Source organism: Scyliorhinus torazame, chromosome 21 (assembly GCF_047496885.1).
Source record: "Scyliorhinus torazame isolate Kashiwa2021f chromosome 21, sScyTor2.1, whole genome shotgun sequence".
NCBI classification, from domain to species: domain Eukaryota; kingdom Metazoa; phylum Chordata; class Chondrichthyes; order Carcharhiniformes; family Scyliorhinidae; genus Scyliorhinus; species Scyliorhinus torazame.
The window spans coordinates 112,712,963-112,727,326 of record NC_092727.1 but is presented as its reverse complement, the minus strand read 5'-3'; the positions used below and the strand labels follow the sequence as shown (position 1 = coordinate 112,727,326).

The 14,364-nt window shown below is 45.9% G+C and overlaps 1 protein-coding gene across 1 annotated transcript in view; it reads left to right on the top strand.

Annotated features, from left to right (window-relative positions):
- The first annotated feature begins 543 nt into the window (after positions 1–543).
- The window catches only part of ifi35 (interferon-induced protein 35), a 44,374-nt gene continuing 30,553 nt past the window's right edge, over positions 544–14,364 (top strand). The window contains exons 1-5 of the mRNA XM_072487279.1: positions 544–689; positions 4,438–4,515; positions 6,840–6,998; positions 8,944–9,060; positions 13,556–13,703. Of these exons, the coding sequence (XP_072343380.1) occupies positions 687–689; positions 4,438–4,515; positions 6,840–6,998; positions 8,944–9,060; positions 13,556–13,703 (505 nt within the window). The 5' untranslated portion in view covers positions 544–686. The remainder of the gene's footprint in view (positions 690–4,437; positions 4,516–6,839; positions 6,999–8,943; positions 9,061–13,555; positions 13,704–14,364) is intronic.

Genomic DNA, 14,364 nt, shown 5'->3' with positions numbered 1-14,364 from the left:
GGGAGCGGACCGACGGCATTGCAAACTATTTGGTGCCTGGCAGAGTTCTTGTTTTTAGCCTCTCCCGCTACTCACTGGCCTCGTTTCACTTGACCGAGAGTGTAAGGAGGCCGGAAGATCGCGCCCATTTACTATGAGAGCTGTGCACTCCCTCTGCGTCCAAAGCATAAATATTTCTTTTGTTTTTACCATTTGAAGTTGACAGTTCTAATATATAAATGATTGAGCATTTTCTTCAACTTGTTACAAAATATTGGGCGTGTATTAAATGTATTTAACCTTATTCACTTGGGGCCCCCTGAGATGAAGGGGGGGGGTCACTCATGCTGCCCACCCACCCTGGGTTGCCCATCACTGATTTACACCCCTCGTAATTTTAAGCACAAGAGGTGACATTGAAGGGAGTTTGAGGAATGATGTGTTAGTGAGTGCAGAGGTGGTGTAACCCCAACAACACACTGGGAGGGAGGGGGGGGGGGGTACACCAGGACTGAAATCTTCAGCCAGGGTTTGTCCTATGGCTTTGTGCCGGGGGTTGTCTCCAGTGTCCCTGCAGCCGAATGAGTTTCAGTTTCCCGGAAGGCAGTTGATTCCGTGAAGAGCTGGAGGGTGCGAGGTGGTAGGGGGGCGGGTGAGGACCGGCATTGGCAGAGTTGCTGCTCCTTCTCGTACCGAGGGCTGGTTCTATGGTAAGATCTGGAGGGGGGTCTCTTCCCTCCGCTCATTGATCGTGACCCAAGGTGGCTGAAATGCGGCGTGTTTAGCAGGTTTTAGTTAGTGAGGACGCAATGCACACGCGAGAAAAAAACACGGAAGCTTAACAGCTTTCCACTCTTGGAAAAGACAATGAAATGTTGGCTTAATATTGGGTGGGGGTCGGGGGGTCTTCAGTAAACTGGAGAATTTGGGTTTGGGGGGAAATAACAATAGAACCGATGATAATTTCGATGTTGTTTCCAAAGAAACGAAAGTGAAAGTGGTGGTGATCGTTACTTGAATATATCCCATAACCTGCCTGAAAAATAATTCCAAGCAAACTTGTTTTGGGCTTCCTTATCGTGCAGGCAACCTTTAACCGTGTTGCCCTTTGTACACCGTTTCGTTGTTAAAATGATGAATTCTCTTCAAAGTGTATTTTTTTTTATACGTGCAAAGGCGGTGGAGTTTATTTTACCTTGGCACCAATCACTGGGGTTGACCTCTTTCACCCTCCTCCCCCCCCCCCCCACATTCCATTCTTCCATATCCTCCTCCTCCTTTATTCCCTCCTATATCTCACAACTCCCTCCTTAATTATTCCCCCTCTATCCTCCCTATTATTCCCCCTTTATTCCTCCCCTCTATCCCTATTATTCCCCCTTTATTTCCCCATCCCTCTATTTTCCCCTCCTCTATTCAGCAATCCTCAATTTCCCCCCACGCCGGACAAACACAGCCATCTCCTCGTGCTGAGGTTATGTTTCTATGAGCGATGGCCATTCGAGTTGCGCTCAAAATGCTCGGCCTCAGAGGCCACCACACCTGAGCTCACGTTTCAATATCTCCATGATATTTCTGGACCATGTTACCATCCTCGAGAGCTTAGAATCATAGAATCCCACCAGTGCAGAAGGAGGCCATTCAGCTCATTGAGTCTGCACCGACCCTCTGAAAGAGCACCCTAACCAGGCTCCCTGCAACCCTGTAACCCCACTTAACCCACACATCCCTGTACATTACAGGGCAATTCAGCATGGTCAATCCAGCACCTGCACGTCTTTGGACTGTGGGAGGAAACCGGCGCACCCGGAGGAAACCCACGCACACACGGGGAGGATGTGCAGACTCCGCACAGACAAGGCCTGAATTGAACCCGGGTCCTTGGTGCTGTGAGGCAGCAGTGCTAACCACTGTGCCACCCTGCCGCTCCAGCTTGTAAAAAGATATTCAAACTTCTACTTAGCAGGTGAAAGAATGACACAATGTTAAATTTTAAGATATTTACTGTAACAAACTGAAGGTACTCGCGTCTAATCACAATTTTTGTAGGTAACCTACTTTAAACTATCGGACAGATCTTTACTGAGATGCAACTTGAGGCAGTAACTCAGCAGGGATAAGGATCACCTGGAAGTGATTTGTTTCACTGTGTTTGACATGAGAACATTGGGGCAGCATTTTCTCGCTTACTGTGTGGGAGCCGGTCGGAAAAACAGTGCGGAGGCTGTCGGTATCAATGGCAACTTCCTCTGTCATAATGTGAGAAACAAAGGCCCCAGAGCCCATCCTGCCCCGCCAGAAACTTTGGTTAAATCAGGGTGCCGTTTTTAAAGGCCCCCTTGATAAGAAAATCAAACATAGAAACCCTACTCCCGAACCCCTCATTGAATATCAACCCCCAACACCCCCACACCCAAACCCTTTGTTGAACACCACCCACTGAACACCCCCACTCCCGCCCCCCCCCCCCCCACCCCGGACAGCACCCTCTGAATACCCCCCCTCCCGAACCCCGCCCCCCCCTCCCCGGATAGCACCCCCTGAATACCCCCACTCCCGAACCCCCCTCCCCGGACAGCACCCCCTGAATACCCCCACTCCCGTCCCCCCCCCCCCTCCCCGGACAGCACCCCCTGAACACACCCACTCCCGACCACCCCCCTCCCACCCCCCCCCGGACAGAACCCTCTGAATACCCCCACTCCTGACCCCCCCCCCCCTCCCCAGACAGCACTCCCTGAATACCTCCACTTCTGACCCCCCCCCCCCTCTACCCGGGCAGCACCCCCTGAATACCCCCAAACCCGACCCCCCCTTCCCCAGACAGCACCCCCTGAATACCCCCAGTCCCGACCCCCCCCTCTCCCCGGACAGCACCCCCTAAACACACCCACTCCCGACCACCTCACCCCCCGGACAGCACCCCCTGAATACCCCCACTCCCGAACCCCCCCCCCCGGACAGCACCCCCTGAATACCCCCACTCCCGAACCTCCCTTGAACACCACCTCCCTGAACACCCCCACTCCCAAACCTGGCCTTGAACATTTCCCTGAACACCCCACCACTCCTGAAGCCTCCACGAACACCACTCCCACTCCCAAACCCCCCAAGTACCAACTCCACATATACCCCCACTCCTCAACCCCGCCTCAAACATCACCCCCGAGCACTCCCACTCGTGGACCCCCCCTCGAATACCATCCTCCTGAACGTCCCCACTCCCAAACCCCCCTGAACACCGTCCCCTGCACTCCCCCTCTCCCAAACCCCCCTCAAACATCACCCCCCAAACACCCCCCTTCGAACACCATCCCCCTGATCACCCCAGTCCCGAACACCAACCCCCTTAAACACCACCGCCACTCCCAAATGAACATCACCCCTGAACACTCCCACTCCTGAACCCTCGCCCCCCCCCTTCAAACACCACTCCCCTGAACACCCCCACCCCAAATCCCACCCGTCTCCCCTTACGGAACAACCCTACAACTCTCTTCACACAATACTAACTCCCCTCCCCCAACATAGATGGATTACCCTATCCCCCATGCAACTCCCCTCACTACGGAACACCACCCCATGTACCACCCACCCCCACCCCCGCAGTGCCCAGGGAAAGAACTCTTGCAATGCCTGGACAATGCCAGGTTGTGCCAAGGGGTAATGCCTGGGGACAGTGCCATGGGGCAGTGCCCAGACATCGACCTCCCCTCCCTGAGCCAGGTACTTACCTGAACCCGCCTGGCTCACCAGGTGCACATCGTGGGAGACCTGCTTAAATCATGGACTTCTTACAGTGCAGAAGGAGGCCATTCAGTCCATTGAGTCTGCACGATCCTCTGAAAGAGCACCCTACCACGGCCCACTCCCTCTCCTATTCCTGTGTCCCCACCTACCCGACACACCCTTCTACACTATGGGGCATTTAGCATGGCCGATATTCCTAACCTGCACAACTTTGTGACTGTGGGAGGAAACGGGAGCACCCGGAGGAAACCCACACAGACAGGGGAGAACGTGCAAGTTGCACACAGGCAGTCACCCAAGGCCAAATTTAAATGCGTGTTAACCACAGTGCCACTGTGCCGCCCTGTGATTGGTCAGTCTAACGAAGAGAGATTATCAGGTATAGAGACATGGTAATTACATTTAAATGTGTTCTAATAAGGATTCAGAAATTCAACATTGGGATTCCAACTATGTCAGGGACAATCACTACGTGAAATCCCGTTGGCGTAAGTCGCTTTTGGGTGTCCTGTGGGATTTTCCATTCCCCACACCCCCCCCCGCCAAAAACGGGAGCAGAAAATCCCCCATATATTCCCCACATCATAACTTGCAGGTTATGTCTATTGTTGGCCTTGACCTTATAAACCTCCGAAGCAGAGATGCGGACACTATAATCTTGGCCAAAGTGGCAGCTTTGTAAGGACGTGTATTTGTTTTCTTTTGAAGGACTTCTTCAGTAAAGACGTGGACATGGATGATGCCTCAAAGCTGAAAGCGTGCCAACAGGAAATTTTGCATCGCAAGGTCAGATTAAAGTGAAAATTTAAAGAATAAGTTAACATTTTCTCCGAGTTGGAATTTCACTGAGTCTTGTGTGTTGCAACATCAGGAATGGCTTTGAAGTGGCACAGTGGCGCACTGGCTAGCACTGCTGCCTCACAGCACCGAGGACCCGGGTTCGATCCTGGCCCCGGGTCACTGTCCGTGTGGCGTTTGCATATTCTCCCCGTGACTGTGTGGGTTTCACCCCCATAGGTGGATTGGCCATGCTAAATTGCCCTTAATTGGAAAATATTTTTTAAAAATGTAAAAAATGAATGGCTTTGAGAAGCTCCCTTTCGGTATTTCCAGTAAAACAATAAATGCACTTTTATGAATGCATTTATTAAAATGTTGTTACTGTTCACTGGAATTTAACATGCAGATAGAGGAGGCAATTAGGAAGGCAAATGGTGTTTCAGCTTTTATTGTATAGGGGTTTGACTATAAGAGTAAGGAAGTCTTGCTGCAATTATCAAAGGCTTTGGCGAGACCACAGTTGGACTACTGTGTGCAGTTTTGTTTTCTTTACCTAAGGAAGGATATACTTGCTCTAGAGGTGGTGCAAGGAAGGTTCACTAGATTGGTTCCTAGGATGAGAGGGATCTCCTATCAGGAGTGAGTGAAAAGAATGACTTTATCTTAGAATCATAGAATTTACAGAGCAGAAGGAGGCCATTCGGCCATCGAGTCTGAACCAGCTCTTGGAAAGAGCACCCTACCCAAGACCACACCTCCACCCTATCGCCGTAACCCAATAACCCCATCTAACCTAAGGGCAATTTAGCATGGCCAATCCACCTAACCTGCAAATCTTTGGGTTGTGGGAGGAAACCGGAGCACCCGGAGGAAACCCACGCAGACACGGGGAGAACGTGCAGACTCCGCACAGACAGTGACCCAAGCAGGAATCAAACCTGGGACCCTGGGGCTGTGGAGCCATAATGCTGACCACTATGCTACCGTGGAGTTGAAGAGAATGATCTTATTGAATCCACAGCCACTACCATCTCGAAACACGAGGTGAGCTGATGCAGGGGAACACAACCATCGAGGGGTTCTCCTCCAAGCCACACACCACCCTGACTTGAAAATATATCGCCGTTCCTTCACTGTGGCTGGGGCAAAGTCCTGGAACTCCCTCCCTAACAGCACTGCGGGTGTACATACACCACATGGATTGCAGCGATTCACGAAGGCAGCTCACTATGGGCAATTAGGGATGGGAAGTGAATACCCGCCTAGTAAGCAACGCCTACATCCCACGAATTGATTTTTAAAAATCTTACTGAAATGAAAATAAATATTCAAAGGTTGATAGATTAGATGGTGAGAGGCTGTCTCGCCTGGCTGGAAAATCTAGAATTCGGGCTCATGGTATCAGGATAAGGGGTTGGCCATTTAGGACTGAGATGAGGAGAAATTTCCTCCGAGGATTATGAATCTTTGGAATTGTCTGTGCCAGAGGGTCACGGATGCTTATTCATTGAGCATAAATGAATAAATCTTTGGACGCTAAATGAATCAAGGGATCTGGAATACGGTGAGAAACTGGAATTGAGATAAAAGATCAACCATCATCTCATTGAATGAATTGTGGTCCGTATGTTGTTCTCTTGCTCCTATCTCTAATGTTGTGTCCTTATGTTAATAAAGAGATCTACAAACTCTTATTCCACTGGGTTCTGACAGGATTTGTGGGAGGGTGAAATTGAAGAGGATGGAGCTTGAAATCTACTTCTTAATAGTTTTCACATGGTGAATTAACAAATTAGATTCTGAAACTCAATGGAAATTAGGTTGCGACGAAACCAGGAAGGATATTTAATCTGAAACGCAAGTCAGGCACAACAATATGTGTAAGACTACGGTCCAATGACAGATGAAAAAAATGAGTGAGATAATTCCCCATTATCATAGAATTTACATTGCAGAAGGAGGCCATTCAGCCCATCGAGTCTGCACCGGCCCTTGGAAAGAGCACCCTACCTAAGCCCACACCTCCACCCTATCCCCGTAACCCCACCCAACCTTTTTGGACACAAAGGGAAATTTAGCATGGCCAATCCACCTAACCTGCCCAATCTTTGGATTGTGGGAGGAAACTGGAGCACCCGGAGGAAACCCACGCAGACACGGGAGAAAGTGCAAACTCCGTACAGACAGTGACCCAAGCTGGGAATCGAACCTGGGACCCTGGAGCTGCGAGACAACTGTGAAGCACCTGGTTCCCCCAATTTTCCTATCCAATTGTGGGGACAAGTTGATAGTGAAGTTCGTTAATAAGGGATCTGTTTTTGTCTTACCAGGCCCAACATAAAGCTGTGCAAAAAGACATAACTGATTTGGAAAAAGCCAAACACGACCTGCAACATATGGCAATGGAATTAAGTATCCGGACCGAAAGACTCCAAGAAAGTATTGAGGGTGACAAATTAGGAAAACAGAAGCGGGATTTGATCCTACAGGTTGGCAGATTTCTGGTTTATTTACTTTTAGTCATGACTGCTCACATATTCTGCACTAGTAAACAATGTCAATTTAATTTTTAAACTATTGAAGCAATGTTCTAGAGTCCATTTTAAAAGATTTAATAACAGAGCGCTTTGAAAACAGTGGCAGGATCGGACAGAGTCAGCATGGAATTACGAAAGGGAAACCATGCTCGGCAATTCGACTGGAATTTTTTGAGGATGTAACTAGTTGAGTTGATGAGGGGAGCCAGTGGATGTGATTTATTTGGACTTAATAATAATAATAATAATAATAATAATCTTTATTAGTATCACAAGTAGGCTTACATTAACACTGCCATGAAGCAGCACCGTGGCATAGTGGTTAGCACTTCTGTCTCTCACGGCGCCGAGGTCCCGGGTTCGATCCCGGCTCTGGGTCACTGTCCATGTGGAGTTCGCACATTCTCCCCGTGTCTGCGTGGGTTTCACCCCCACAACCCAAAGATGTGCAGGGTAGGTGGATTGGCCACGCTAAATTGCCCCCTAATGGGAAGAAATGAATTGGGTACTCTAAATTTAGGAAAAAAAAGAAGAAAAAAACCACTGGAATGAAGTTACAGTGAAAATCCCCTAGTCGTTACGCTCTGGCGCTTGTTCGGGTACACAGAGGGAGAATTCAGAATGTCCAATTTGCCTAACAAGCACATCTTTCGGGACTCGTGGGAGGAAACCGGAGCGCCCGGAGGAAACCCACGCAGACACGGGGAGAACGTGCAAACTCCGTACAGACAGTGACCCAAGCCGGGAATTGAACCCAGGTCCCTGGTGCTGTGAAGCAACAGTGCTAACCGCTGCGCTACCGTGCCACCCTCCCAGAAGGCTTTCGGCAAAGCCCCACATAAGAAATTAGCGTAAAATTAAAGCACATGGGATTGGGGCTAGTGCATGGAGCTGGATAGAAAACTGGTTGATTGGGGTGGCATGTGGCGCAGTGGTTAGCACTGGGACTGCGGCGCTGAGGACCTGGGTTTAAATCCCGGCCCTCGGTCACTCCATGTGGAGTTTGTACATTCTCCCCATGTCTGAGTGGGTTTCACCCCCACAGCCCAAAGGTGTGCATGTCGATGGTCACCAATGCCTTCTTTGGGCATAGCAACTGGAGAGAGTGAGAAATAGAGAGAGTGAGAGCGAGAGAGAGAGCGAGAGAGAGAGAAGTAGATAGCTGGAGAGAGAGGGAGAGAAAGAAAGAGAGAAGGAGAGAGAGAGATAGAGAGAGAAGAGAAAGAAGGAGATAGTAAGAAAGACAGGGACATTGAGAGACATAGTGAGAGAGAAAGAGAGAGAGAAGTAGATAGTGAAAGAAAGAGGGAGGTGGAGAGAGGGGCGAGGAAAGAGAGAGGGGGAGAGAGATAGTGTGTGTGTGTGTGTGTGTGTGTGAGAGAGAGAGAGAAAGCAGAGACAAAAGAGAGAGAGAATCTTGACTTGGCCTACACGGGTTCAATTACAAAAAGAGATTACCCAAATTGGGGTTGTATTCTCTGGAATTTGCAAGTTTAGCGTTGAAGTTTCCAAGATATTAAGGGGAACAGATCAGAAAGTTTGGGAGAAATTACTTACATTAATTTGGGACATAATCAAAAAATTTATTCCAGATCTTTCGGGAGTAAAGTTAGGAAACACTTCTTTAAACAAACAATGGTAAAGTTTGAAACTCTGCTGAAAATGGCAATTTATATTAGATCAACTCTTCATTTATGAATTGAGATTAGTAGATTTTTGTTCGCCACAGGTGTCAGGTTGCAGATAAGCTTTATGGAATGGCAGAACCAGCTCAAAGGGCTGAATGGCCTCTTCCTGTTCCTCGATCCCCTTATTTCTGTTATTAGAACCTGCTCTGTGCTGCGAACAATCTCAATGATTACAGTACTTTTTATCAATTGTGTGTTTTTTTCCTCAGAAAAAAATGGATGATGCAATGGTTGAAATTGACTCTCTGGCGAAGGAACAAAGTAATGTTCGTGAGGAGTTAGCAAGGATTGAAGAAGAAAGATCAGAGCTGGAGAAGCAGCTCATGGTAAGAGAGCAGTACTGTTCTGTGTTAAGTAATGGGTTAAGAGACATTGCAATTAGTTGTCTCATTTATGTTAAGTATCCATTAATTGACACTGATATGAAAAGGGGCTTCAGGTGGCCTCTGTCAGGTGATGGATGGTTAGAGTTTTGTGCAAAGGCTGTTGGAATGAAATAAATGTGTGTTTGTGAAAAAGGGACAGAACTTTAGACTCTTCATATCACAGCAACTAAAACATCTAACAATTGGTAGCAGAGGATGGTTGCTGTGTAAATGTGAAGGGTTGAAAGATACAACTTTCAACAGGATGGCGAAATCGTATGGCTACGAACAGGGCTCAAGACTATAGAAGGAGACCGAGACAAGGAAATTATGAAGACAGAAACCCAGTTAGAACCTACAATAGGAAGATGAACCCCAGAAATGCACGGGGCATGATAAATCAATGTTTTCGATGTGACTCTCAATACCATTATGCTTTCAACTGTCCAACTCGTTATGATAGAGTGTTTGAAGCGACACATGACACGGAAGAGTCAGAAGAGGAAAAAGATAGTGACCAGAAAGAAGGCATTGTCCTATTGACAAGCAGTTTTACGCTGGTAATGAGGGTGTTGGTTGCAGAATCCTTCAATTGTGCTGTATTGGACAGTGGCTGCACATCTACTGTGTGTGGAATTGACTGGTTAAAATGTTACCTGGACTCTTTGAATGCTGAAAATTGTAACAAGGTTAAGGAATTTGAAAGTTCCACAAGTTTCAGGTTTGGGGATGATAATACTCTGAAGTCGCTGAAAAGAGTGGTGATCCCTTGCAATATTGCCGGAGTGAATCATTTCATTAGCACGGATGTTGTATCAAGTGAGATACCTTTGCTTCTGAGCAGACCGTCGATGAAGAAAGCCCACATGAAGCTGGATATGGAACAGGATAAGGCACAGTTTTTGGAAAGACGGTGGACTTACAATTTACACAGTCGGGACACTATTGTATTCCATTACTGACAAATAATATTTCACGTAAAGTGGTTAAGGATGTGTTAATGGCAGTTGAAAATGGGACTTTAGCTGATAAAATGCTTGTGGTATTAAAACTGCATAGGCAGTTTGCACATCCGTCTCCTCAGAGGCTGAAAAATGTATTAAAGGTTGCAGGGGTAAGGGATGATGACTATACTAAACTGATAGAACAGGTTAGTGACCGCTGTGAAGTTTGTAGGAAGTACAGAAGGATACTAGCACGACCGATAGTAACCCTACCTTTGGCCAGGGATTTTAACAACATTGTGGCCATGGATCTTAAGATCTGGGATAAAGCAAATAATATATTTATTTTGCATTTTGCAGATTTAGCAACCAGACTTAGTCAATCAACGATTGTACGAAGTAAAGAAAAGAGAGTAATTCTAGATCAAATCGTGGAAAAATGGATAGGGACAGGAATGGGTCCACCGGCAAAATTCCTTACGGACAATGGGGGCGAATTTGCTAATGATGAGTTTAGGGATATGTGTGAAAACATGAATATCAGAGTTATGAATACGGCTGCAGAAAGCCCATTTATTAATGGTGTCTATGAAAGAAATCATGCTGTCATCGATGACATGCTTTGGAAAATTTTGGCAGATCGACCAAATTGCAGGCTAAATTCAGCTTTAGCATGGGCAGTACATGCAAAGAATTCATTGCAGATGGTTGGGGGCTATAGTCCTTATCAATTAGTGTTTGGTAGAAATTATAATGAATGGAAAGGCCCAGGGAAGATCATAGGCATAGATGGCAAAACAATTATTTTGCAACGTGGTAATCAAACTGTTAGGGTATATTCATCAAGGATAATGGGTACAGATTACAAATTTTCAAATTTAGACAGAGCAGACAGACATGACGAGGAACCAGAGTCATCTGGTACGCATGTGTTACAGAACTATGAGGACCAATTAACTGATATAGACAGGGTTTCTGTGGAGGAACACAACACTTCTGATGAATTAGAACAGGCCATTTTTCTGAAAGGGCAACTGCCAAAAGTTGGTACAAAAGTGACATACTTGCCTGAAGGGTCTAGTCAATGGAAGGATGCAACTGTTATTAGTAGAGCAGAGAAGGCCACTGGAAAGTATAAACATTGGTTGAATGTACAGCATTCAGGGGAAGGAGTCAAGACAATGGATTGGGAAAACGAAGTTCAAAAATGGAGGGCACAGAAACGCAGTGCCAGTTTAGATAGTACATCGGATAGTGAACAAGTCCGCAGGAAAAGGTCGAGAACTATTGAAAGGACATCTCACAGCAGAAGGGAAAGATCAAGTAGTAGCAGTACAGAAGGAGATACCAGGCGGGAGAGGGGACGTAGTTTGTCAAGATCTCGGAACATGAGTAAGAATACGAATACTAATAGGAGTAGAAGCCCACATGCACGTGAGATTTTGGTGGCTTCAAATAAATTAGATGAAAAAGTTATTAAAGAAGCTAAACAGCAAGAATTGCATAGTTGGAGTGAATTTGGGGTATACACGGAAGTACTGGATAGGGGACAAAGAGATCTATCCCACAGATGGATTTGCACGGAAAAGGTTCTTCCGGATGGAACTTATAAGGCAAAGGCCAGGCTTGTGGCAAGGAGATTTGAAGAAAACTTAGAAGATCAGGATTTAAGGGTAGATTCACCTACAGCAGGAAAGGTTATTTTAAAGATCTTCTTGCCTCTATTAGCCACAAAGGCACAGGAATGCAAATCTGTAGATATAAAAGCTGCCTTTTTGCAGGGGCATCAGCTCCAGAGAGACATTTTTCTCCGTCCTCCTAAAGAAGCAGCTAACACAGAAGGGGTACTCTGGAAGTTGAACAAATGTGTATATGGATTAAATGATGCATCTAGAGTCTGGTATTTTTTGGTAAGGTCAGTTTTGTTAAAGTTAGGCTGTTGCCAGTTGAAAGCAGATCCTGCAATGTTTTACTGGCACTATAAAGGAAATCTTTCTGGCATTTTTATGATGCATGTTGATGATTTTTTGTGGGGTGGGACTAGTGATTTTGAAGCTATTGTAATCTCTGGTTTGAGGTAAGAATTCAGGGTTGGAAGTCAGGCTTCCGGTGCATTTAAATATATTGGACTGGAAATTGGACAGACTAAGTTAGGGGCAACTTTACGTCAGCAATCTTATTTGGAAAGCATCACCCCAATAGCAATTAGCCGTGGCCGAGTTTCACAAAAAGACGCAATGGTTTCAAAGATAGAAAAAGAGCAACTGCGAAGTTTAATTGGGCAACTGAACTGGTTAGGTAGACAGACTAGACCGGACGTGAGTTTTGATGTCTTAGAGATGAGTACAAAAATGAATGATCCCAAAGTGGAAGACATAATAAGAGCAAATAAAGCGTTGGCCAAACTAAAAATGCAGGAGTGTGTTTTGAAGTTCCCGGTTTTAGGTGACCTTAAGCACTTGAAACTCATAGTTTATAGTGATGTGTCCTATGCAAATTTATGTGATGGGGTTTCAAGCGCAGGAGGTTTTATAATTTTCCTTTTGGGGAACAATGGTAAATGTTGACCGATTGTGTGGGAAACAAAGAAAATACGGAGAGTGGTAAAAAGCAATTTGGCTGCTGAGACATTAAGCCTTGTAGAGGCGATGGATATGGCCTTTGATATAAGTATGATATTGACAGAAATTTTGGGATTTGGGAAATATACCTATTGACTGTCACATTGACAATAAATCCCTGTGGGAAAATGTGCACTCTACAAAAAGTGTCAATGAAAAGAGTTTACGGATATACATCGCAAGTTTGAAGCAGATGTTGGACAGAGGGGAAATAACAAAAATTAAATGGGTCGACAGGAGCTATCAACTGTCAGACTGTTTTACGAAAAGAGTGGCGAGTTCACAGAAACTTTTGGATATTGTTAATGGAGGGCGCTTGTTTCTGTGACTGTTTTTTTTTCTTTCTCGTCCAAACAAAAAAAAGGGGGAAATCATGTGTGTGTTTTTGAGTTTCTTGAAATTTTGTTTTCATCTAATTATTTTTTTTCTCCAAGGAAGGGAGACTGTTATGTAATGGGTTAAGAGACATTGCAATTAGTTGTCTCATTTATGTTAAGTATCCATTAATTGACACTGATATGAAAAGGGGCTTCAGGTGGCCTCTGTCAGGTGATGGATGGTTAGAGTTTTGTGCAAAGGCTGTTGGAATGAAATAAATGTGTGTTTGTGAAAAAGGGACAGAACTTTAGACTCTTCATATCACAGCAACTAAAACGTCTAACATTCTGTTAGGTGTTTAAAGATATGCGAGAAAAGAAAAAAGACAGAAGTGATTGTAAGCTAGAATCGCAACTGTTTAATGTTCAGAATTACTTATACTGCGTGGTCCAGCCCTAGGTGTGAACATCCTACACGCCCCAGACTACTGATAATATATGTTTACACAAATGCTACTTATTTATTTCCCATATCATTCACATTAATTTTACGGCTTTCTTGAAATTCCGTCAGGTTTCTTGCTCCATGCCTCAGAAGCGATGGATTTTTACTGGCAGTACAGAAGAAGATGGTCAACGAGGACTAGCATTTGACATAAAGCCACACATTCGGTATCCAATCGAAGGGGGCTCTGCGGTGATCACATTTGAGGATGAAGCAGGTAGAATATAATCCAGTAAGAAAAGAGAGAAGGGCCTTTTCTGTGCTGTAGACCTCTACGATTCTGTGACTCTTAAGTTGTTGGTATTCTAACCATTACAGTGTAAGGATTGATAGGTACAATGCTCAGTCGTCATTCGTTCTTGGCTTCAGTTATGTTTTGCGTTCCAATAGAAACATCCATAGAATCCCTACAGTGCAGAATGAGGCTATTTGGCCCATTGAGTCTGCAGCGACCCTCCGAAAGAGCACTCTACCTCGGCCCAATCCACCACTCTATCTCCATAACCCCACCTAACCTGCATATCTTTGGACTGTGGGAGGAAACCGGAGCACCCGGAGGAAACCCACGCAGTCACGGGGAGAACGTGCAAACTCCACACAGACAGTCACCCAAGGTCAGAATCGAACCAGGGTCCCAGTAGTGCTAACCACTGTGCCACCGAGTTGCCAGTTTTAAAATGAGAGCTGCCCAACCAATATCCATTTTTCAAAAACCCAAATTACAGTGCATAATGCTCAACTTTTTTTTCAAGACTGCATTTCAGGGTTTTTCAAAGTCATGGGAAAAATTGCTTTTGGCCCATTTTCAGGCTCATAGCCAATGATGTGCAGGCAGAGGATGTCCCAAGTTGCACAGCTGAGAGTAAGCTGAAATTGGG